Below are 22,932 nucleotides of genomic sequence, written 5' to 3'. Positions count from 1 at the left end.
GATGAAAACATAATAGGTTCAGATCTGAAATCATGGCACTCGGGCCCTAGTGACAAGCATTAAGCATAGCAAAGTCATAGCAACATCAATCTCAGAACATAGTGGATACTAGGGATCAAACCCTAACAAAACTAACTCGATTACATGATAAATCTCATCCAACCCATCACCGTCCAACAAGCCTATGATGGAATTACTCACGCACGGCGGTGAGCATCATGAAATTGGTGATGGAGGATGGTTGATGATGACAATGGCGACGGATCCCCCTCTCCGGAGCCCCTAACGGACTCTAGATCATCCCTCCCGAGAGGTTTTAGGGCTTGGCGGCGGCTCCGTATCGTAAAACGTGATGAATCCTTCTTCTTTATTTTTCTCACCGAAAACAAATATATAGAGTTGGAGTCGAGGTCGGAGGAGCTCCAGGGGGCCCACGAGGTAGGAGGCGCGCCCCCACCCTCGTGGCTAGGGTGTGGGCCCCCTAGTCTTCATCTTTTGCAAGGATTTTTTATTATTTCCGAAAAGATGTTCCGTGAAGTTTGAGGTCATTCCGAGAACTTTTGTTTCTGCACATAAATAACAGCATGGCAATTCTGCTGAAAACAGCGTCAGCCCGGGTTAGTTCCATTCAAATCATGCAAGTTAGAGTCTAAAACAAGGGCAAAAGTGTTTGGAAAAGTAGATACGACGGAGACGTATCAACTCCCCCAAGCTTAAACCTTTGCTTGTCCTCAAGCAATTCAGTTGACAAACTGAAGTGATAAAGGAAAATTTTTACAAACTATGTTTGCTCTTGTTGTTGTAAATATGTAAAGCCAGCATTCAAGTTTTCAGCAAAGATTATGAACTAACCATATTCACAATAGCGCATAGGTCTCATGTTTACTCATATCAATGGCATAATCAACTAGCGAGCAATAATAATAAATCTCGGATGACAACACTTTCTCAAAACAATCATAATATGATATAACAAGATGGTATCTCGCTAGCCCTTTCTGAGACCGCAAAACATAAATGTAGAGCACCTTTAAAGATCAAGGACTGACTAGACATCATAATTCATGGTAAAAGAGATCCAGTCAAGTCATACTCAATGTAAACTAACAGTAATGAATGCAAATGACAGCGGTGCTCTCCAACTAGTGCTTTTTAATAAGAGGATGATGACTCAACATGAAAGTAAATAGATAGGCCCTTCGCAGAGGGAAGCAGGGATTTGTAGAGGTGCCAGAGCTCGGTTTTGAAATAGAGGCGAATAATATTTTGAGCGATATACTTACATTGTCAACATAACAACCAAGAGATGGCGATATCTTCCATGCTACACACATTATAGGCGGTTCCCAAACAAAATGGTAAAGTTTATACTCCCCCTCCACCAACAAGCATCAATCCATGGCTTGCTCGAAACAACGAGTGCCTCCAACTAACAAGAGTCCCAGGGGGAGTTTTGTTTGCAATTATTTTGATTTAGCTTGCATAAAGCATGGGACTGGGCATCCCGGTGACCAGCCACTTTCTCGTGAGTGAGGAGCGGAGTCCACTCCTCTTGAGAATAACCCGCCTAACATGGAAGATACAGACAGTCCTAGTTGATACATGAGCTATTCAAGCATACAAAACAGGATATTTATTTGAAGGTTTAGAGTTTGGCACATACAAATTTACGTGGAACAGCAGGTAGATACCGTATATAGGTAGGTATGGTGGACTCATATGGAATAACTTTGGGGTTTATGGAGTTGGATAGACAAGCAGTATTCCTGCTTAGTACAGGTGAAGGCTAGCAAAAGACTCGGAAGCGACCAGCTAGAGAGCGACAACAGTCATGAACATGCATTAAAATTAATCAACACCGAATGCAAGCATGAGTAGGATATAATCCACCGTGAACATAAATATCTTGAAGGCTATGTTGATTTTGTTTCAACTACATGTGTGAACATGCGCCAAGTCAAGTCACTTAAATCATTCAGAGGAGGATACCACCCTATCATACCACATCACAACCATTTTAATAGCATGTTGGCACACAAGGTAAACCATTATAAGCTCCTAGCTAATGAAGCATGGCACAAGAAACTATGATCTCTAGTTGTCATTGCAAACATGTTTATTCATAATAGGCTGAATCAGGAACGATGAACTAATCATATTTACAAAAACAAAAGAGGTCGAGTTCATACCAGCTTTTCTCATCTCAGTCAGTCCATCATATATCGTCATAGTTGCCTTTCACTTGCATGACCGAATGATGTGGATAATAATAATAATAATAATAATAATAATAATAATAATAATAATAATAATAATAATAATAATAATAATAATAGTGCACGTGCATTGGACTAAGCTGGAATCTGCAAGCATTCAATAGACAGGTGATACGTCTCCAACATATCTATAATTTTTGATTGCTCCATGCTATATTATCTATTGTTTTGGACATTATTGGGCTTTATTATCCACTTCTATATTATTTTTGGGACTAACCTATTAACCGGAGGCCCAGCCCAGAATTGCTGTTTTTTGCCTATTTTAGGGTTTTAAAGAAAAGGAATATCAAACGGAGTCCAAACGGAATGAAACCTTCGGGAACGTGATTTTGTCACCGAACATGATCCAGCAGACTTGGACCCTACGTCAAGAAACAAAGGAGGAGGCCACGAGGTAGGGGGCGCGCCTACCCCCCCCCCCCCAGGCGCGCCCTCCACCCTCATGGGCCCCCTGTTGCTCCACCGACGTACTCCTTCCTCCTATATATACCTATGTACCCCCAAACGATCAGATATGGAGCCAAAACCCTAATTTCACCGCCGCAACTTTCTATATCCACGAGATCCCATCTTGGGGCCTGTTCCGGAGCTCCGCCGGAGGGGGTATCCATCATGGAGGGCTTCTACATCATCACCATAGCCCCTCCAATGAAGTGTGAGTAGTTCACCTCAGACCTGCGGGTCCATAGTTATTAGCTAGATGGCTTCTTCTCTCTTTTTGGATCTCAATACAATGTCCCCCCTCTCTTGTGGAGATCTATTTGATGTAATCTTCTTTTTGCGGTGTGTTTGTTGAGACCGATGAATTGTGGGTTTATGATCAAGTCTATCTATGAACAATATTTGAATCTTCTCTGAATTCTTTTATGTATGATTGGTTATCTTTGCAAGTCTCTTCGAATTATCAGTTTGGTTTGGCCTACTAGATTGATCTTTCTTGCAATGGGAGAAGTGCTTAGCTTTGGGTTCAATCTTGCGGTGTCCTTTCCTAGTGATAGTAGGGGCAGGAAGGCACGTATTTTATTGTTGCCATCAAGGATAACAAGATGGGGTTTTCATCATATTGCATGTGTTCATCCCTCTACATCATGTCATCTTGCTTAAGGCATTACTCTGTTTTCATGAACTTAAGACTCTAGATGCATGTTGGATAGCGGTCGATGAGTGGAGTAATAGTAGTAGATGCAGGCAGGAGTCGTTCTACTTGTCTTGGACGTGATGCCTATATACATGAGCATACCTAGATATTCTCATAACTATGCTCAGTTTTGTCAATTGCTCAACAGTAATTCCTTCACCCACCGTAAAATACTTATGCTCTTGAGAGAAGCCACTAGTAAAACCTATGGCTCTCGGGTCTATCTTCATCACATTAATCTTCCAATACTTAGTTATTTCCTTTGCTTTTTTACTTTGCTTTTATTTTACTTTGCATCTTTATCATAAAAATACCAAAAATATTATCTTATCATATCTATCAGATCTCACTCTCATAAGTGGCCGTGTAGGGATTGACAACCCCTTATCGCGTTGGTTGCGAGGATTTATTTGTTTTGTGCAGGTACGAGGGACTCGCGCGTAGCCCCCTACTAGATTGATACCTTGGTTCTCAATAACCGAGGGAAATACTTACGCTACTTTGCTGCATCATCCCTTCCTCTTCGGGGAAAAACCAATGCAGTGCTCAAGAGGTAGCAAGAAGGATTTCTGGCGCCGTTGCCGGGGAGTCTACGCAAAAGTCAATATACCAAGTACCCATCACAATCCCTATCTCCCGCATTACATTATTTGCCATTTGCCTCTTGTTTTCCTCTCCCCCACTTCACCCTTGCCATTTTATTCACCCTCTCTCTCTCTCTCTATCCTCCCTCTCTTTTCCCGTTTGCCTCTTTTTGCCCGCTTGCTTTTTGTTTGCTTGTGTGTTGGATTGCTTGCTTGTCATGATGGCTCAAGATAACACTAAATTGTGTGACTTTACCAATACCAACAACAATGATTTTATTAGCACTCCGATTGCTCCTCTTACTGATGCTGAATCTTGTGAAATTAATGCTGCCTTGCTGAATCTTGTCATGAAAGATCCGTTTTCCGGCCTTCCTGGTGAAGATGCCGCTACCCATCTAAATAGCTTCGTTGATTTGTGTGATATGCAAAAGAAGAAAGATGTGGATAACGATATTGTTAAATTGAAGCTATTTCCTTTTTCGCTTAGAGATCGTGCTAAAACTTGGTTCTCGTCTTTGCCTAAAAATAGTATTGATTCATGGAATAAGTGCAAAGATGCTCTTATCTCTAAGTATTTTCCTCCCGCTAAGACCATCTCCCTTAGAAACGATATTATGAATTTTAAGCAACTTGATCATGAACATGTTGCACAAGCTTGGGAGAGGATGAAATTAATGATACGTAATTGCCCTACTCATGGTTTGAATTTGTGGATGATTATACAAAAAATTTATGCCGGATTGAATTTTGCTTCAAGAAATCTTTTAGATTCGGCCGCGGGAGGCACTTTTATGGAAATCACTTTAGGAGAATCTACTAAACTTCTAGATAATATTATGGTTAATTATTCTCAATGGCATACGGAAAGATCTACTAATAAAAAGGTGCATGCGATAGAAGAAATTAATGTTTTGAGTGGAAAGATGGATGAACTTATGAAATTATTTGCTAGTAAAAGTGTTTCTTCTGATCCTAATGATATGCCCTTGTCTACTTTGATTGAGAATAATAATGAATCTATGTATGTGAATTTTGTTGGTAGGAACAATTTTGGTAACAACGCATATAGAGGAAATTTTAATCCTAGGCCTTATCCTAGTAATCCCTCTAATAATTATGGTAATTCCTACAACAATTCTTATGTAAATTATAATAAGATGCCCTCTGATTTTTAATCTAATATTAAATAATTTATTACTTTGCAAAAGAATTTCAATGCTTTGATTGAAGAAAAATTGCTTAAGATTGATGAGTTGGCTAGGAACGTTGATAGAATTTCTCTTGATGTTGATTCTTTGAAACTTAGATCTATTCCACCTAAGCATGGTATCAATGAGTTTCTCCAAGCCATGAGAATTCCCATTGATGAGTGCAAAGAAAGAACCGCTAGGATGCGTGCTAAGAAAGATGCCTTTATAAGAGCATGTTCTTCTAGTTCATATGAAAATAAAGATGAAGATCTAAAAGTTATTGATGTGTCCCCTATTAAATCTTTGTTTTGCAATATTAATATTAATAATGATGGGACTGAATATGATCCACCTTTACCTAGAAGGCGTTCCAAGAATTCGGAGTTTTTAGATCTTGATGCTAAAATTGATGAAAGTGGGATCGAAGAAATTAAAACCCTAGATGTTGCTAAACCCACTATTTTGGATTTCAAGGAATTTAATTATGAAAATTGCTCTTTGATTGATTGTATCTCCTTGTTGCAATCCGTGCTAAATTCTCCTCACACTTATAGTCAAAATAAAGCATTCACTAAACATATCGTTGATGCCTTGATGCAATCTTATGAAGAAAAACTTGAATTGGAAGTTTCTATCCCTAGAAAACTTTATGATGAGTGAGAACCAACTATTAAAATTAAGATTAAAGATCATGAGTTTTATGCTTTATGTGATTTGGGTGCTAGTGCTTCCACGATTCCAAAGACTTTGTGTGATTTGTTAGGTTTCCGTGATTTTGATGATTGCTCTCTAAACTTCCATCTTGCAGATTCCACTATTAAGAAACCTATGGGAAGAATTAATGAAGTTCTTATTGTTGCAAATAGGAATTATGTACCCGTAGATTTTATTGTTCTTGACATAGATTGCAATCCTTCATGTCCTATTATTCTTGGTAGACCTTTCCTTAGAACGATTGGTGCAATTATTGATATGAAGGAAGGAAATATTAGATTCCAATTTCCATTAAGGAAAGGCATGGAACACTTTCCTAGAAAGAAAATTAAATTACCTTATGAATCTATTATGCGAGCCACTTATGGATTGCCTATCAAAGATGGCGATACCTAGATCCATCCTTGCTTTTTATGCCTAGCTAGGGGTGTTAAACTATAGCGCTTGTTGGGAGGCAACCCAATTTTATTTTTATTCCTTGCTTTTTGCTCCTGTTTAGTAATCAATAATTTATCTAGCCTCTGTTTAGGTTGTGTTTTTGTGTTTAATTAGTGTTTGTGCCAAGTAGTTGGGAAGACTTGGGGAAAGTCTTGATATCTTGCTGTAAAAAAAGAAACTTTAGTGCTCACGAGAATTGCCGCCATTTTTATTTGGAAGGTGCTATTTATTTAATTCTTTTCGTAGATGATTAATAGATAAATTCCTATTCAGGGAAAAACCAACGCAGTGCTCAAGAGGTAGAAAGAGGAGAAGACAAGGTGATATGGGCTCTTTGTCAGATCAACAATAATGCATATAAGAGCTACTTCAACAATTTAATCATGGTCTTCTCCTGTCGACCCCCAAAGAAAAGAAAAGAAATAAAACTATTTACACGGGAAAGCTACCAACAAGTAAAACAAGAACAGGAAATCTTTTTGGGTTTTCTTTTTAATTACTACTACAAGCATGGAAAGTAAACTAATTAAAAGCTACAACTAATTTTTTTTGGTTTTCTTAAGGTTTATTAGACACACAAGAAGAAAGCATAAAAAGGAAAATAAACAAGCATGGATGATACAATAAAAAAGTATGAGCATCGACATCTAGCAATGAGTGTGTGAACATGAATATAATGTCGGTGAGAAATACGTACTCCCCCAAGCTTAGGTTTTTGGCCTAAGTTGGTCTATGGCCACGGCTGGCCTGGCGGGTATCCATAATAATAGTTGGGGTCGTACTGAGATGCAGCGGCTATCGCCTCCTGAGCTGCAGCGTGGTGATGAGCGGCCTCTGCCCTCGTCCTGTACACATCTGCCTCCTCTCTGGTGATAACATATCTTCCTTTTGCCTGATAATCAAAGAAGGCAGGAGCAGGGAGAGTAATACGGACAGCATGACGTCTGTCAAAGATTAAGCGAAACTGGAGAGGTGATTCATTCCTCTCGACAAACTGGTGGTGAACCATAGCCTCATAATCCAAATAAGTAGGAGGCAACTCAATATCATCTTCACATATGGCTATACCAAGAAAATTAGCTATGTGGGTTGCATAAATTCCACCAAAGAAATCTCCATTAAATATATTAAGATGCAACCTACGTGCAACAATGGCTCCCAAATTATAAGATTTATCTCCTAACACGGCACTCCTAAGAATACTGAGGTCGGGGACACACATGTGACATGCCTCATCTTTACCATTAATGCATCTACCTATGAAGAGAGCAAAATAATGTATAGCAGGAAAGTGAATGCTCCATATGGTAGCTTGTGTTATATCTCTAGATTCCCCACGGTTATACTAGCAAGAAAATCTATAAATTCAGATTTGCGAGGTTCCCTAACACTACCCCATTGTGGAAGTTTGTAAGCAGTGGTAAAATCCTCTAAATCCATAGTGTAAGAATTTTCATAAAGATCAAACAGGACAGTTGGAGAATTACATGAAGATGAAAATTCAAACATCCTCTCAAAGGAACTAGTGAGATAGTGATACTGGCTGCACTTTTCTTCCTCGAAGCTCACAAGATCAGTGTTACGCAAATATGCGTTAAATTCTTCCTTAATTCCTGTGAAACACCGCGCTCAAGCAGCCTAAATTGTAACATATTTACCTATGGAGAGGCAGATGAGCAAGATATATACCAACAACATTTTTAACAAGTGGATTATCTTACCGTCTTATTTGCACAAGCATGAAGATAGCAGGTGCCATGTATGTTGCAATGCAGTTGCCAAATATTTTGACTTGATCATCTATTGAAAATAGGCACTGAGTACATTGTATGCATGATCTGCAGTTGCCATGTGAAACCAACTATAGTTGCCATGTGTGTTGAACTGTAGTTTCCATGTGTAACGAACTGTAGTTGCCATGTGAAATGATAGGTAGTGACATGTGAGACAAAACTGCAGTTGCCATGTCTTATGAACTGCATTTGCCATGTTGAATGAACTGCATTTGCCATTTTAAATGAACTGCATTTGCCATGTTGAATGTTATGCAGTTGCCATATGAAATATCATGCAGTTGTCATGTGGAAACAAACAACCCAAGAAAAATGTGGGAAAAATAAGGATTTCCATGCCATCATTATTTTAGATACGTTTGCTATGTTACGACCTACCTCGACATACGGTGCTACGAACATCATATAATAGTCCAACAAAAAGCCCAAAAACATGCAGATTCTAGGAAGAAATAAAGCGTGCCAGCATGTATACAGCTTACCAGGTGGATGAACATACGTTCAAGGTGTGTTCTCTCTTGGGCATGTCCAATTCAGAACCTGAAGACCCGTACAAGGGAAGGAACTACTTTGTGAAGGCCTTGGTAAACGAAGGTGAATACTACTGCCAATGCTGCAAATTCGAACGGGACGGGATTATGTGTTGTCATATACTAAAAGTAATGGACATCCATGCGGTAACGTGATTGCCCCACCATTTCATACGGTGGCGATGGACTTGGGACGCTGACGATGCGTTGGGGCCACAAACATCAAATGCAGTTTTGGTTGTGCATGATGAGAGACCATAGGCAACCATGGACGCCGTGAGGCACATTGTGTTGACAAACAACTATACTGAACTAATAGATGAAGCATGCAAGAGTGATGAGACAGCGAGGGTGGCAGAAAAATACAGGAAGGCCCTGAAAAGAGAGCTTGATGAGATCAAAAAGAGGAAGGCTGAAGAAGCCTTACACAAGTTCCCTCCCATCTCAAGTGTGCCTTCGTCCACAGGTCCATCATCTGAAAACTCGGAGGTAGGGTCTGGAACAGCAAGCACGCAAACCCAGGTCAGGAACCCGCCCTGTTCCATCACAAAAGGGCGTCCAAAATAGGTGAGATTCAAATTAGGGTTGTAAATTCAAGCAAAGCACAAGAAAACAAAGAAAGGGACGGGCAACCCATAAGGAAATGTGGAGGATTATAACTTGGGTGTTGGTGACATTTTTGTGAGCTAAATGATCAAAAGGTTTTAAAAAATGGGAGAATGATTGTTGGTGGACATCAAAATTTAAAGAAAGTGCCATGTATGAATGACTATAATTGCCACATATGTGCTAATAAATCTGCCATATAGCTTCCATCGAATCTGCCATGTAATTTTTACTTAATCTGCCATCGTGTACATTTCCACGCATTTTTTCCACACATATTGTATTTTACACATACTATGAACAAACTAGTTGGAACGATCACGTGAAAAAACACGAGAGAACGGTTTGCTTATGGACTACCTACCATGCTAACTGATACAGTTAGCAATGCAAATAACCCCAAAAAACAAAAAAAACAGAACGATTACTTTTACTAATCGTCCCTGATCAACTATATTTGTCGTGTTTCAGACATCATAGATGCATTCAAGCACCCAACTGGTACTACCAACCACAAAACACATAATAATACTGAACATAAACGTAGCTGTTGTCACACCTAAGCAGGTTTAGATACACGCATATATTACAAAATATTCAAATGGCACTCACACGCCACCACTATAAACTAGACTATGGGGGATGCAGTCATAACATAGCACACAGACATAGTTTTAAAAGAACAAGTTGATACCTTACATTCCTCAGCCACATATTGTAAGGTAGGCATGCGGTATGGAGCATCACGTGCTCACTTGTACTTCTTATTGGCCTTTTTCACAGCTTCCTCTATGAACTCTCATGTGTTTGCCCACGTGTTGAAATCTTCATTCATCAACCAGTTCCATGTGTATATTTTATGGAGCTCAACGACCATTGCAACTGTGATGACAGGGACCTGTCGACCTTCCCACTTTGCAAGGTATTCCAGCGTGTGAAATCCACAGTCATGCCTATAAAGAAAAGAATCATGTGAACTCAGGAGAACAAAAAAAATCATAAACTTCAATGCATATGTGACAAGGTTTAGGATTGATGTGGAGGACACATGAAAAATATAGTAATTACCTGTTTCCTTGCTTCGTAGTCGCGACATACTCGATTGGAAAATGACTAATCTGGACCCTTGAGTTTTCATAATGATGGTTCCATGTCTCTTTCAGGTTGTTGATAAAGAATTCAGCATGTGTAGTAAGGTCTCATTAGCTTCTGAACACATTGAATCGAGCACCTCAAATCGTTGGTTCTTCAGGTCAAGGCAAATTGCATAATGGTGACCACACTTGTCATTTGGGTTGTCTGGTGCAAGCTCCTGGAACATGGGGAACATGACCTGCAAGTAAAATGAAGGAAAGAAAAAGTAGAGTTCACATCAAAAACAGAAATGATGTAAATTGGAAAAAATGATATGTAAAGATATTGCCGGATGCAGTAACAGGTACATGAATGACAAAGCAGCAAAGGTCCCAATAATGCACCCATGGGGAATGTTTATTTTGCCATGTGTAATTAAAAGAAGTTTCCATCAATGTATAAAACAAAACTTGCCCAATATTTTAAGTGAACTTGGCACATAAGTTGCATTAAACGGTCAAACATGTTTTACATGGCAGCTGCTGCCACATATGAAGCATGGCTACTGACAAAACATAACATGGAAGAAATATGTACAACAAGAAGAAAAACTCACATATTTCTTCAGTGTGAGCTTGAATTCACCATGCGCAGTGAAATGCTTCCTCGCGATTTTATGGTGGAAGTCACCATCCCATATTTTGCAGGTCATGTTGTACTGCATAATCGTCTTGTCGGGACAAATCTCCATATGCCTATTGATGAAGTCAATCCCACACGCAACTACATTCTTGGACATTTTACCAAGTGGCCTCACGATCTCAGCAAGATTACCCATGTCGATGTATGTCGCATCACATTGTATGATTTTGGTTTTGTCCGAACATGAGCTGTATGAAAATGATATAACATGAAAGAATCATGTCTACTAAAAAATAAAAATAAAACATAAACAACGCATGGCTGCAATAAAAAAAAGGGAAATATCGGAGAAGAGCGACTGAGGGGTTATGTGGTGTGGACATTACGCTTTCAGCTCCTTCATGTGCTTGCTGTTCGACCTCACATTTCCAAAACACTTGACAATATCATACAGATGGTTCTGATCCTTTGTGGCCTTACCTTCGGGCTCATAGTCATCCGTGGGTGGTGCGTGAACTACCCTGTTCTGCCTCACACATCCAGGGGTGGAACTTCTAACAGTATCCTTGGATATAGACTCAGCAAGCACGTTAGAACTTGATTGCCCCTGACTCCATGAGGACCTCCTCTTCAATGCTTCCTCCTCAATCCTGCGGTAAGCTTCATCAAATGATGGCGAAATATCCTCGGGCTGGAAAGATAAAACATTGGGTTAGGAAACTTGGTAACAACAAGTTATTGTGAAAAAATGTAGATTGTGAACTGTAGGTGCAATTTAGAAAGTGTCCATGCGGAAACAACTCCAGTTGCCATGTGCATTGCACTGTAGTTGCCATGTGGCAACAACTGCAGTTGTCAAGTAAATTGAACTAGAGTTGCCATGTTGCAGCAACTCTAGTTGCCATGTGCTTTCCGAATGGAATTGCCACATGACAACAACTATAGGTGCCATGTGGTAGCAAACTGCAGCTGCCATGTGCATCTCATGAGATTTTCCATCGCCAGTAAGAAACCAAAAAAGCTTGTGACAAACGTCTGACAAAAAAATGTAGAAACAAAATAAAAAACACAGAAAAAGTGTACCGTGAACTATCGGCTCTGCAACTTCACAGCCTTCCTACCTTCAGCCATTGGCTGCTCCATCATTGGGGCCATGCCTACCGGGAAAGCAAAGGCAACAGACACAACATCTCGCACCACTGGTCCATCTTGACTGCGATCGATGCCAAGGCTAAAGCTCGGTGGGGTGAAAGCCATTGGGTGCCTCTCCTGCCTACCAGCCAGATCGCGAACAAGTTACTTGGCAGAATCCAGAGGTGAAAGATCAACAAACATTTCTACCTCGTCTGTTGCAGAATCATCAGGCTTATTGATAGGCGTGGGCATGCTGTCAGCGGTCTCAATCGCAACTTTCTTGCCAATCTTCTTGTTTGGCGATAGGGGATGCCAATGTTGATTGGGAGCTTAGAAGTGCGCAGATTTAAGCTGGGGTTCTCCATGGCGGTGAAAGGCGCAGTCTACTCCGGACGTTCACCTCCTTCAGTCATGCATGGCTTGCCACCTGCGTCAGTTGTACTCCGGACTTCCATTTTCTCCATAGCATTGCTTTTTGCATGAGGTGGGAATAGTGTGGAAGCAGGCACATAACCAGAGTCATCTCTGCTGCTCCTAGCTACATCTGGTGCATTGGATGTGTGTGCAGGATGCTTCCGGGGGCTACACCGCCTAGGTGGTAGACCAGCTCACGCAACGGTCGCCATAGCAGCCTCTGGACCACCAACAGCTGGAGCTGTTGTGCCATGAGTCTCACCTGTGGATGGCGCCTCATTCTGAAATGTGGACGCAGCCCCTTATTTTGTGGACGTAGAAGTGCCACCAGCCACACGCTTGGAATCCGTGTCAGATGAGCGGGAATCTTCCTTGTTTAGGTTGATCTCAGGAGCGTCCACTTCAACGCTTGCTGATCGGGTGGCATGGGTCACAACAGCATCCCCCATTGCCACCAGCGTGGGCAATATCTCAGCAGTCCTGGTAGATACTGACTCATCACTCCCAGATGTACGGATGACTGCTGTTGTAGTCTGCACATCTACAACCGGTGGAGATGGTTGGTCGCCTGCATTGGAGCTAGTGGGAATAGTGGACGGTACAACAGCAGTTTTGTCGACTGGCGCCTCATGAACATCTGAGTTGCCTCTTGTCAACAACTTGGAATGAATGCGTTCGAGTGGGTCTCTAAGATTGTGTTTGGTCACGCGTGTAGTAGTCTTCTTCACCCTACAAAAAAGCACATCAAGAGTATAAAAAAGCGAGCAAAATAATTTCCATAGTAGACATCATAAAAATGAAAAAATGTGTGATGTGCCAGAGCTGCCATTTGATAACAAGCTATGGATGAGCACACATGACAATGTAGGTGGTGGAAGTTAGTGGAAAGCTGCCAGTTGCCATATCAGTGGAATAAGAATTTCCATGTGGTCTTGTTAGCAGTTGCCATACAAAACAAGCAGGAGTTGCCATGCAGCAAAAAATAGATCATGAAAAACATCAGTTGCCATGTGGGACTGATGGCAGTAGCCCATGTGGCAAGCTATGCAGCTGCCATGAGAAGCAAATAGTAGTTGCCACATAAATGTATCAAGTGAAAAAGTTGTGTATGATCTAGAATGCATCAAGCAAAAATGTAGCACTATGACAATGAAAAACAGGGGAGAGCCTACTTCCTGATTGTCTTCCTCAAGGCTTCCAACACGAAGGATCCCCGGTGTTGGACATCGACGTACGAGGAGACGACCTAGTGAAAGTGGTGTCACCAGCAGAAGGAACACCCTTGTTCAACCGGGCAAAAACAAGAGTTGGCGTTGGTGCTTGTTTCTTCTTAACTGCTCGTCCACCAGCTGTCGCCTCACTGCACGTAGAAAAACATGGCAAAAAAGGATACCAAGTGTGAGACACAAAAATCATGCCGCACTTATCAAACAATGGAAAAAAGGTCGGTCTGTTAAAGAAGGAGGGACAAACAAAACACTAAATAGATGTCGAACCTCCTCCTAGCAGCTATGGGGTCGGTCCTAGACCTCTTGCCAGCAGAGCCCTGCCCGACATCCTCTGGAGCCCTGCCCCTCTTTGAGGGCGACACCCCCGTGTCTCTCGTAATTGTTTGTTCAATGACTTTCTCCGGTGGAGGAACATTTGGTGCAGACTTATCCTTCTTACCACCTACACGAACTTCAACATGCTCATCGTCGTTGATTTCATGTTGCACATTCTGCATGTCATCATCATCCTCCTTGTCGAGACCAGCATCTCCATCTATTTCATCTTGCGTGTCAGGGAGCTCCTAAGAGTTGTTGTAGTCGTACCGGCCACGGCAACCAGTTGGTCAATGTGTCCGTTCTCCAAGGAATGATGTGAACTGCCTCGCAACCGCATCACTGTCAGAGCCATTAAGTGCCGTCCAACCCTCAACCAACTTCCCGAGCAAGCTGGTCATGCCGGAAGCAAACTTCCCAACTAGATGCTCAACAGGTGCCCTCGCCTGAGCACAAAACAAAAAGTAGCAATAACCAAAACATATTAGAGTCACATGCGTAAGAACAAAAAAAACCAAAGCAACCATAGATATATAACAAAATGCAAAAGAGAAAAAACAAAATAAACATCATTTATTGCCTCAGTAGGACAAGATGAAGCTGAATGCACATCCATCCACTTGCCAAAGTTTCGTGGCCCACCAAACACACTGTAGTCTATAGCATGCTTGACCATCAGCTGGAAAACAGCAAAAACAACTAAGATGTAAGAGAGAAATAAGGAGTAGTGGCTACAATTCATGTATTGCAAAAAGAGGAAAAAAGAAGGAGTTTCGACACGGATGGCGAAGTTGCCGTATGGGGTCAGACATGGGTGCCATGTGCAGACAGCCATGGCTGCCTAGGTATTTATCTCTTGTTATCCATAAATGATTGCCGTATGGGGATTTTTCATATGTTATGCAGCATTGAAATTGAAGAATGGCGTATAAGAAAGAAGGCAAAACTAACCTGTAGTTTCCCCTATTCCGTATCAGTTATCCTGTCTGCGGCAAGCACAGCCTTGACAGCATCATACGTCCATGCAGATACACTTATGTGGAGGTGACGGACCTCCTATCCCAGTAAAGTCGATAGTGGACAGATCAAGACAATCGACGTACATGAGCTGGTATACACAATAAAAAAGAAAGTTGTGTCGGTTGCCATCATGCTATGTTGAAAAGAAGCTTATGTAGTTTCCTTGAGTCATCAATTTCAAGAGAATTAAGAAAGATTTGCCATCTATCTATGTTAGTTGCCATTATGCTATGTTGGCAGTTGCCATCTTGTTATGCTGGTAGCTGCCACCAGCTCAACATCATGATTGCCATGCAGATTGTATAAAAGAGTATGAATGTATGGAATGAACATTTTCTTGTGTTGTTGAAAAATACTATTGCCTTGTAGGCAGCAACTACAGATGCCATGGATCAAAACAAAACTCACTTTCACATGTAAAAAGATTCACACAAAAAATGAAACAAAAGGGTTGCCATGCATGATATTGTACGGTTGCCATGCACGATCTTTTACGGTTCACACGTATCAACAACTGCGATGTTGATTTAGGAAAACAATGAACCGTGATAAGGGTATTTGCAAAAGAGTATGGAAAAAATACCATTAAGTGCAAGCGACGACCCTTCTAGTACATCTTGTTTGAGAATGCATCATGCAGGAAGTCTGCGATGAATTTACACCGATTCATGTTCTTAACATCTTTCAACTTCGCCTGCACAATACAATTTCAGGACAAACATTTGCCGCATCAGCATTCGAATGAAAAAGGTCAAAAAACTGGCAGTGACTAGCTTCCAGATGACATCAAAAACAAAAGATTCAAAGGAAAATGAAGTAGAGAGAGAGAGAGCATTCACCAGGATGGGGAAGCACTTGTTGCTTGGGCAAAGAGATGTGGTAGGCGCAAAGACAGCTGAGATCAGGTACATGAGTAGCTTCATCGTAAATACCTCGCCATGGGTTTTCAAGCCCTCCAACAAAGTTGCCAGCACAGTCGTATTCGGCATGGATGCCATCCCAGGAAACAAACAGGCGAATAAGGCTTCCTCATTCTTATTATTCACCTCATATGGGACTTTGATTTCTCCACAGGGAACACCCAACGTGCAGAAGACAGATTCCTCATCCAAAGGCAGTCTTCCACGTCCAGGAATCACGAATTCCCTGGAGGCAGGATCATAAATCTCACCGAGCCAGTCGCATACATGGTTCACTAGATTCTTGCATCGAACATCCATCAGAGCCTGCATCCCCATCTCACCGGCAGCTCCCTTCTGCTCATCAGTAAATCCCTCAGTCAATATAGTCAGGCGTTCTTGCGAAGCCCTATTGCGATGACGTTTCCTCTTCTGCATAACAGAAAAAGGATCACTTGTTGCCATGTTCAATGTCATGAAAATTTAGTTCTAACGGAAGATTCAAAACTCAATGTGACATTAAAACATGTGGGGGTGGGAAGTGACCTCATCGCCATCTTTTATCCAACCAGTCGCGCGATTCTGTCGCGGTAACTCCATGAAGTCATCATCATCATCTTGATGGTCGCCGCGAGCCATTGTGCTACGGTAAGAACAAAACACACATTAGGGTGAAATGAAAACACAGCCGATGGATATAGAAAGAAATGCATAAAGTAAATATTCACTGGATATCATCGTTGAACAAAAAAGAAAACTCCATGGTTTCCCCAAAGTTTAAGCATCTGAAGAGGGCAGTTGTTGCCATGTGCTGAACATGCACAAAAGGCAAAAAAAATAATGAAATGGAAAAAGCAATTGCAGAAACATGGCAACGGGACATGTATGTGTTTCTGAAGGAAGCAGTTGCCAGCTAGCAGAATCTACTTGCCATGTTGGCTCCAATGAAAGTGGCAAATGAGGCAGAGCATAGGAACACTCACCCCCCTAGGATTGTCCATCAGGAAATGTGGCAACTAACATTGGCTTTGTAAAATGTACATATCACATCTACTAGGTTCAAAGTTGCCATGTTAACATAAGTCACTTCAAAAAAGGGCAGACAACTTCCAATGCACAACATATAATGTGGCAACTCACACCATGGCCTCATATAAAAACGAGTTGTCATGTAATACATTCAAATATGTCCAGCTATGACAAGTCAGCATGACAAACGCAATTGAGTCTATTGGACAGTCAATTTGCCATTATCATGCATATGACATGGCAACAGACATAGTGTTTTCACAAAATTAGTTGCCACTTTGAAGCATAGTCGTGACAACTCAAACGGTTGATTCAGAAAATTAGTTGGCAATTTTCCATGTAATACATTCAAATATGTTCAGCTATCACAAGTCAGCATGGCAAACGCAATTGAGTCTATTGTATAGTCAATTTGCCATTATCTTGCATATGATATGGCAACATGCATAGTGTATTCACAAAATTAGTTGCCACTTTGAAGCATAGTCGTGGCAACTCACACGGTTGATTCAGAAAATTAGTTGCCACCAGTGATGATAGTTGTTGAAAATGTCGTAACTGTTATTATCCTACACTTTGAAATGCACCTAACTAGATCTAGGGTTCAATCGCAACTATCATATCCTGAGTTCAACAAAAAACTCTCTACACTGATGGCCATAGCATTTCGAGGCAAATTAGCACTAACATCTAGAAAATCGCCTGCATAATCACAAGGCAAAAAACGGATGTGGCTGCGGACCAGGCGAGCCACACCGGCATGACTGCCACCGCGGCGGCGACAAAACTGCGCAATGCCGTCCTAAATGGCAAGCACGCGACTCCGCCACCGACGAGGACACCGGAGCACCGCGAATCGGCCGGAATCTCGAGGAAACTCGGGGGGGGGGGGGGGTGACCACAGAGGGAGGGGGCAGAAATCGCAGGCAGGAATGTGAGCACGCAGGGACCCTTACCTTCAATCTGCGGCTGCTTCGGCGATGACGCTCCGGTCCGGCGAACCCTAGCAACGACCGCGAATGTCGTCGACTCTTCCGCCGCCGCCGCCTTCTTCTCCTCTCGGTCTCTCCTCCAATCAAATGCAACCGGTGTGGATGGGTGGGTTGGGGAGTGATGGAACCGCGAGGGGAGCGCAAGTGGCAAGTCATGGGAGACGGCAACCGCAGTCGGGCGTGGTGTACGGGCGCAAAGGCAGTTCCATTGCACACCCGGCTCGCAACCGCTGACCTCGGAGGAAAAAACGGCATGCGGACGACACACAGGACTTGTCCTACGTGGCACATCAAATCCCTTTTTTCGTGTCAAGATTTGTGCAAAAGGCAGTGAACGACGATCCAGACATGTGGGCGAGTTGGTGAACGCTCACACATGTGGGCGTTAGTGTTTCCGATCTTTAATCTTAGTCTTATCTGTCCTACATCCTCCGGTGCTTTCGACGCTGATCTCACAATCATGAAAAGACTCGCGGCTTAGCACCCCCATTTTACACACACCAGACAGTGATTTACGCTCTAATCACCCGTCTTGAGAGAGAAGCAAAGCCTTTTATCTCAAGAAAGACGCGCGCAATCACAGACTCGTGATGCGTCCGTGCAGCCCGAAAGCAAAAGAGAGAAAAACATATAAGATCATCAAAGGCAAAGACGGCGTACGATCTCCTTATCCATCCCCATTGCCAAAGGCCGAATGATGGCTTGCAGAGGGAGTAAAGCTCGGTTTCATATCCCCAGCACGTCTCGTCAGCAGCCGCAGGGGTCAGATCTCAGCCGTCCGGTTTCCCCTGTCCCCACCATCCATCGGTCATCGGTTGTTGTAGCCTCCCGATCAGCGGGCAGCCTGCGCCCAAAACCTTCGTAGTTTTTCCCGCGAATTCAAGAACTCGGACCTCTTTTGCGTCCATAAGATAAGAAGTCGACCTGACAATCGCTTCTTATCTTTCACTCTGGAGCCACCTCAATCAATCAGAAAAATCAAGTTGCTCTTCTCTGCATAGTCAAAAATCTTCCCGGAGGCAGACAGACAGGTGCAAATATCATCTGAAAAGCCTCAACCGATTCAGCACTTCAGTAGTTTGCTTCGGCGCTCTCCCTCTTCTTCTCCGGGACACCAGCCCAGCTGCGCCCATCCGTAGTAGTTGGCCCGTCCCTGCAGCCGCGACCAAACTGCCGCGGTGTAGTTCACGTCTGAGTCCACCAATGCATACTACCAGCACGCACCACTACTACCATTCCCCTACTACTACTACCGGGTGGCCGGCGTCGCCATGTATTCCTATCATGGTTTCTTGCTTTCCCGCCTTCCCTTGCCTTGCACATCCCGGCAAGCGACCTGCTGCTGCTAGGCTCCATTTCCAGCATTAGTCTATACCCTGATCGGAAGCAAGTGCATGCTAGCTGACGCTAGTTCACCGAAACGACGCCATGGATAAGCAGAGGCGCCAGCTTCGGCTACGGCAATGGCTGGTGGTTCCATGGGTTATCGCGGTCATGGGAGCTGCCGTGGCGACGGCGGAGTTGGCGGAGTCGGACCTGGAGGCGTTCCGCGACGAGCGGGGCGGGCTGGTGGCGCTGCGCGACGGGCTGCGCTCGGCCAAGGACCTGCACTCCAACTGGACGGGCCCGCCGTGCCACGGCGGGCGGAGCCGGTGGTACGGCGTCTCCTGCGACGGCGAGGGCCGCGTGGTGGGCGTCAGGCTCGACGGGGTTCAGCTCACGGGCGCGCTCCCCGCTGGCGCGCTCCGCGGCGTCGCGCGGCTTGCCACGCTCAGCCTGCGTGACAACGCCATCCACGGCGCGCTCCCGGGGCTTGCCGGCCTGGACCGGCTCCGCGTCATCGACCTGTCGAGCAACCGCTTCTCGGGCCCGATCCCGCGCCGGTACGCCGCGGCGCTCCCCGCTCTCACGCGGCTCGAGCTCCAGGACAACCTGCTCAACGGAACCGTGCCGGCGTTCGCGCAGGGCGAGCTCACCGTCTTCAACGTGTCCTACAACTTCCTCCAGGGCGAGGTCCCGGGTACGCGTGCGCTCCGCCGGTTCCCCGCGAGCGCTTTCGGCCACAACCTCAAGCTCTGCGGCGAGGCCGTGAACGCCGCGTGCGGGTCGGGTTCGCCCTCAGCCGACGATGAAGCCCCAGCTGCCGGCAACCGCGACGATCGGGTCGTCAGGCCGGCCGAACAGGACGCCCGCGGGCGGGCCGCGCGCAAGTCAAGGCACTTCAAGCTGGCTGCGTGGAGCGTCGTGGCGATCGCCCTTATCGCCGCGATGGTGCCGTTCGCCGCCGTGCTCATCTTCCTGCATCAGACCAAGAAGTCCCGGGAGGTTCGTCTCGGTGGCCGTGCCACGCCGACAGGAGCGCCGGACATCAAGGATAAAGCCGAGCAAGGCAAGTTGAGTGGCAGCGGCAGCGGCAGCAGCAGCGGGAGCCGGAACGCGCAGGCGCAGCTGCAGTTCTTCCGCGCGGACAAGGCGGCCGGCTTCGACCTCGACGACCTGTTCCGTTCGACGGCGGAGATGCTCGGCAAGGGACGGCTGGGGATCACCTACCGCGTGACGCTCGAGGGCGGCGCGGCCGTCGTCGTCGTGAAGCGGCTGCGCAACATGGGGCACGTGCCGCGCAAGGACTTCGCGCACACCATGCAGCTGCTGGGAAAGCTCCGGCACGAGAACGTGGTCGAGGTCGTCGCGTGCTACCACTCCAAGGAGGAGAAGCTCGCCGTCTACGAACACGTGCCCGGGCGCAGCCTCTTCGAGCTCCTTCACGGTACGTCCCCTTCGTGGTCGCTCGCAACATGCATCTCCATTTACCATCGAAAGCTTGTCCATCAGTGCCATGGCGATTTGGTGAGATCGACTGACCTTGCTCTGCTCTGTCTGTTGCGCGCGTGCAGAGAACAGAGGCGAAGGCAGGATGCCGCTGCCGTGGCCGGCGAGGCTGTCGATAGCGAAGGGCATGGCGCGCGGGCTGGCGTACCTGCACCGGACGATGCCGTTTTTCCACCGGCCGCCGCACGGCAACCTCAAGTCGTCCAACGTGATCATCCTGTCGACGCCCAGCGGCAAGCACCAGCACCCGCACGTGGTGCCGAAGCTCACGGACTACGGCTTCCACCCGCTGCTCCCTCACCACGCGCACAGGCTGGCCGCGGCCAAGTGCCCGGAGTACGCGCGCGGCAAGCGACCGTCGTCCCGGGCCGACGTGTTCTGCTTCGGCCTCGTGCTGCTGGAGGTGGTGACGGGGAAGTTGCCGGTGGACGAGGCTGACGGCGACATGGCGGAGTGGGCGCGTCTGGCGCTGAGCCACGAGTGGTCCACGGACATACTCGACGTGGAGATCGTCGGCGAGCTGGAGCGGCACGGGGACATGCTGAGGCTCACGGAGGTCGCGCTGATGTGCGCTGCTGTCGAGCCCGACAGGCGGCCCAAGATGCCCGACGTCGTCAGGATGATCGACGAGATCGGCGGCGGCGTGGAGGAGAAAGGGAGGTGGGAGCTCGTCGTAGGATGATCTTGAGCTGTGTGTAGGAGACCATTTGTGCTTCCGCGATACACGATATCTTAGTTACCACCCGTCTTTTTGTATCTAAGTAAAGTACTTTGTGTTCCTCTTTCTTCTCGGAAGGTATCATGGCCATCGATTAGTGAGTACTACTACGAAGCTTCTAATCGGTTTTGCTATTTGTTGCCATCATGTGTTTAGCTATGACCTCGTCCACCAGTGCCCATATACATCGTGACAGGGAGCACTCAATCAACAAGTGTCTCCATGAATCTTCCATACCACAAATGCCACATGCACTGGATGGTGACATATTCCTGTGAATAGCGGACATCTTCGGTAGGCAGAGATTGTTTAGCTAATCGCCAGAGAAACATTCTGATTTTACCTGGTACTTGAGTATTCCACAACGACTTCCAAGCTCATTCTTCACCACCTGAGCTCGAAGAACCAGTCGTCCCATCAATCCAAGCCGCCCTCATGTACTTCATGGCAATCATCATTTTATAAGATGAGCGGACAAAGAATTCACCATTCTTTTCATAGTGCCAAGAGACCATGTATCAGTGATGTTCATGGTGCATAAAGGTATCTACTATATCTAAATAGGAGCCCCACTAGCTGATTTTCCTGCGTTCTCGTGCGTCCATGTCATCATAATGTTTTTCAGCCGTTTGATTGACTATAGACCGCTCAGATCTACTGCTAAGAATCGACCCCCCCCCCCCCCCCGCCCCTCGCGCTCCACGTCCCTCCTGATGAAGAAAATATGCCCTAGAGGCAATAATAAAGTTGTTATTTATATTTCCTTATATCATGATAAATGTTTATTATTCATGCTAGAATTGTATTAACCAGAAACTTATTACATGTGTGAATACATAGACAAACAGAGTGTCACTAGTATGCCTCTACTTGACTATCTCGTTAATTAAAGATGGTTAAGTTTCCTAACCATAGACATGAGTTGTCATTTGATGAACGGGATCACATCATTAGAGAATGATGTGATTGACTTGACCCATCCGATAACTTAACACTATGATTGTTTAGTTTATTGCTATTGCTTTCTCCATAACTTATACATGTTCCTATGACTATGAGATTATGCAACTCCCGCATACCGGAGGAACACTTAGTGTGCTATCAAACGTCACAACGTAACTGGGTGACTATAAAGATGCTCTACAGGTGTCTCCGATGGTGTTTGTTGAGTTGGCATAGATCAAGATTAGGATTTGTCACTCCATGTATCGGAGAGGTATCTCTGGGCCCTCTCGATAATGCACATCACTATAAGTCTTGCAAGCAATGTGACTAATGAGTTAGTTGTAGGTCAACCAGAGTAAGATCTACACCAGAGTGGTACGGTAATCCTGTTTTGGAAGTCATGTTACTTGACCATGA

The 22,932-nt window shown here is 44.8% G+C and overlaps 2 protein-coding genes and 2 long non-coding RNA genes across 4 annotated transcripts; 1 reads left to right on the top strand and 3 right to left on the bottom strand.

Moving 5' to 3' along the window:
* Positions 1-9,979: 9,979 nt before the first annotated feature.
* LOC123120803 (uncharacterized) lies at positions 9,980-11,677 on the bottom strand. The gene is made up of 4 exons (XR_006459574.1): positions 11,472-11,677; positions 10,966-11,239; positions 10,344-10,608; positions 9,980-10,228 (listed from the first exon to the last, which is right to left on the bottom strand). It is a non-coding gene; the product is annotated as an uncharacterized lncRNA (long non-coding RNA).
* Positions 11,678-12,088: 411 nt separating this feature from the next.
* On the bottom strand, positions 12,089-14,518 carry LOC123120746 (uncharacterized). The gene is made up of 3 exons (XR_006459565.1): positions 14,036-14,518; positions 13,712-13,899; positions 12,089-13,268 (listed from the first exon to the last, which is right to left on the bottom strand). It is a non-coding gene; the product is annotated as an uncharacterized lncRNA (long non-coding RNA).
* A 143-nt stretch (positions 14,519-14,661) lies between these two features.
* On the bottom strand, positions 14,662-17,361 carry LOC123120653 (uncharacterized). The gene is made up of 5 exons (XM_044540677.1): positions 16,549-17,361; positions 15,943-16,434; positions 15,687-15,797; positions 15,035-15,191; positions 14,662-14,762 (listed from the first exon to the last, which is right to left on the bottom strand). Exons 1-3 carry the CDS (start codon positions 16,639-16,641, stop codon positions 15,711-15,713), a joined length of 672 nt encoding a protein of 223 aa, XP_044396612.1. The 5' UTR covers positions 16,642-17,361; the 3' UTR covers positions 14,662-14,762; positions 15,035-15,191; positions 15,687-15,710.
* A 1,413-nt stretch (positions 17,362-18,774) lies between these two features.
* LOC123046996 (probable inactive receptor kinase At5g16590) lies at positions 18,775-21,677 on the top strand. The gene is made up of 2 exons (XM_044470475.1): positions 18,775-20,790; positions 20,918-21,677. The coding sequence occupies exons 1-2, from the start codon at positions 19,452-19,454 to the stop codon at positions 21,532-21,534; spliced, it is 1,956 nt and encodes a 651-aa protein (XP_044326410.1). The 5' UTR covers positions 18,775-19,451; the 3' UTR covers positions 21,535-21,677.
* Positions 21,678-22,932: the final 1,255 nt, after the last annotated feature.

Source organism: Triticum aestivum, chromosome 1A (assembly GCF_018294505.1).
Source record: "Triticum aestivum cultivar Chinese Spring chromosome 1A, IWGSC CS RefSeq v2.1, whole genome shotgun sequence".
Lineage (NCBI taxonomy): Eukaryota > Viridiplantae > Streptophyta > Magnoliopsida > Poales > Poaceae > Triticum > Triticum aestivum.
Note: the sequence above shows the minus strand (reverse complement) of the source record. Positions and strands in the feature narration are given on the sequence as shown.

Coding starts and splice junctions, on each gene's coding strand:
- LOC123046996 (XM_044470475.1), top strand. CDS start 19,452: ATGGATAAGCAGAGGCGCCAGCTTCGGCTACGGCAATGGCTGGTGGTT. Junction 20,791..20,917: donor CCTCTTCGAGCTCCTTCACG/GTACGTCCCCTT, acceptor GCGCGCGTGCAG/AGAACAGAGGCGAAGGCAGG.
- LOC123120653 (XM_044540677.1), bottom strand. CDS start 16,641: ATGGCTCGCGGCGACCATCAAGATGATGATGATGACTTCATGGAGTTA. Junction 16,435..16,548: donor GGATAAAAGATGGCGATGAG/GTCACTTCCCAC, acceptor TCTGTTATGCAG/AAGAGGAAACGTCATCGCAA. Junction 15,798..15,942: donor ACAAGTGCTTCCCCATCCTG/GTGAATGCTCTC, acceptor TGTATTGTGCAG/GCGAAGTTGAAAGATGTTAA.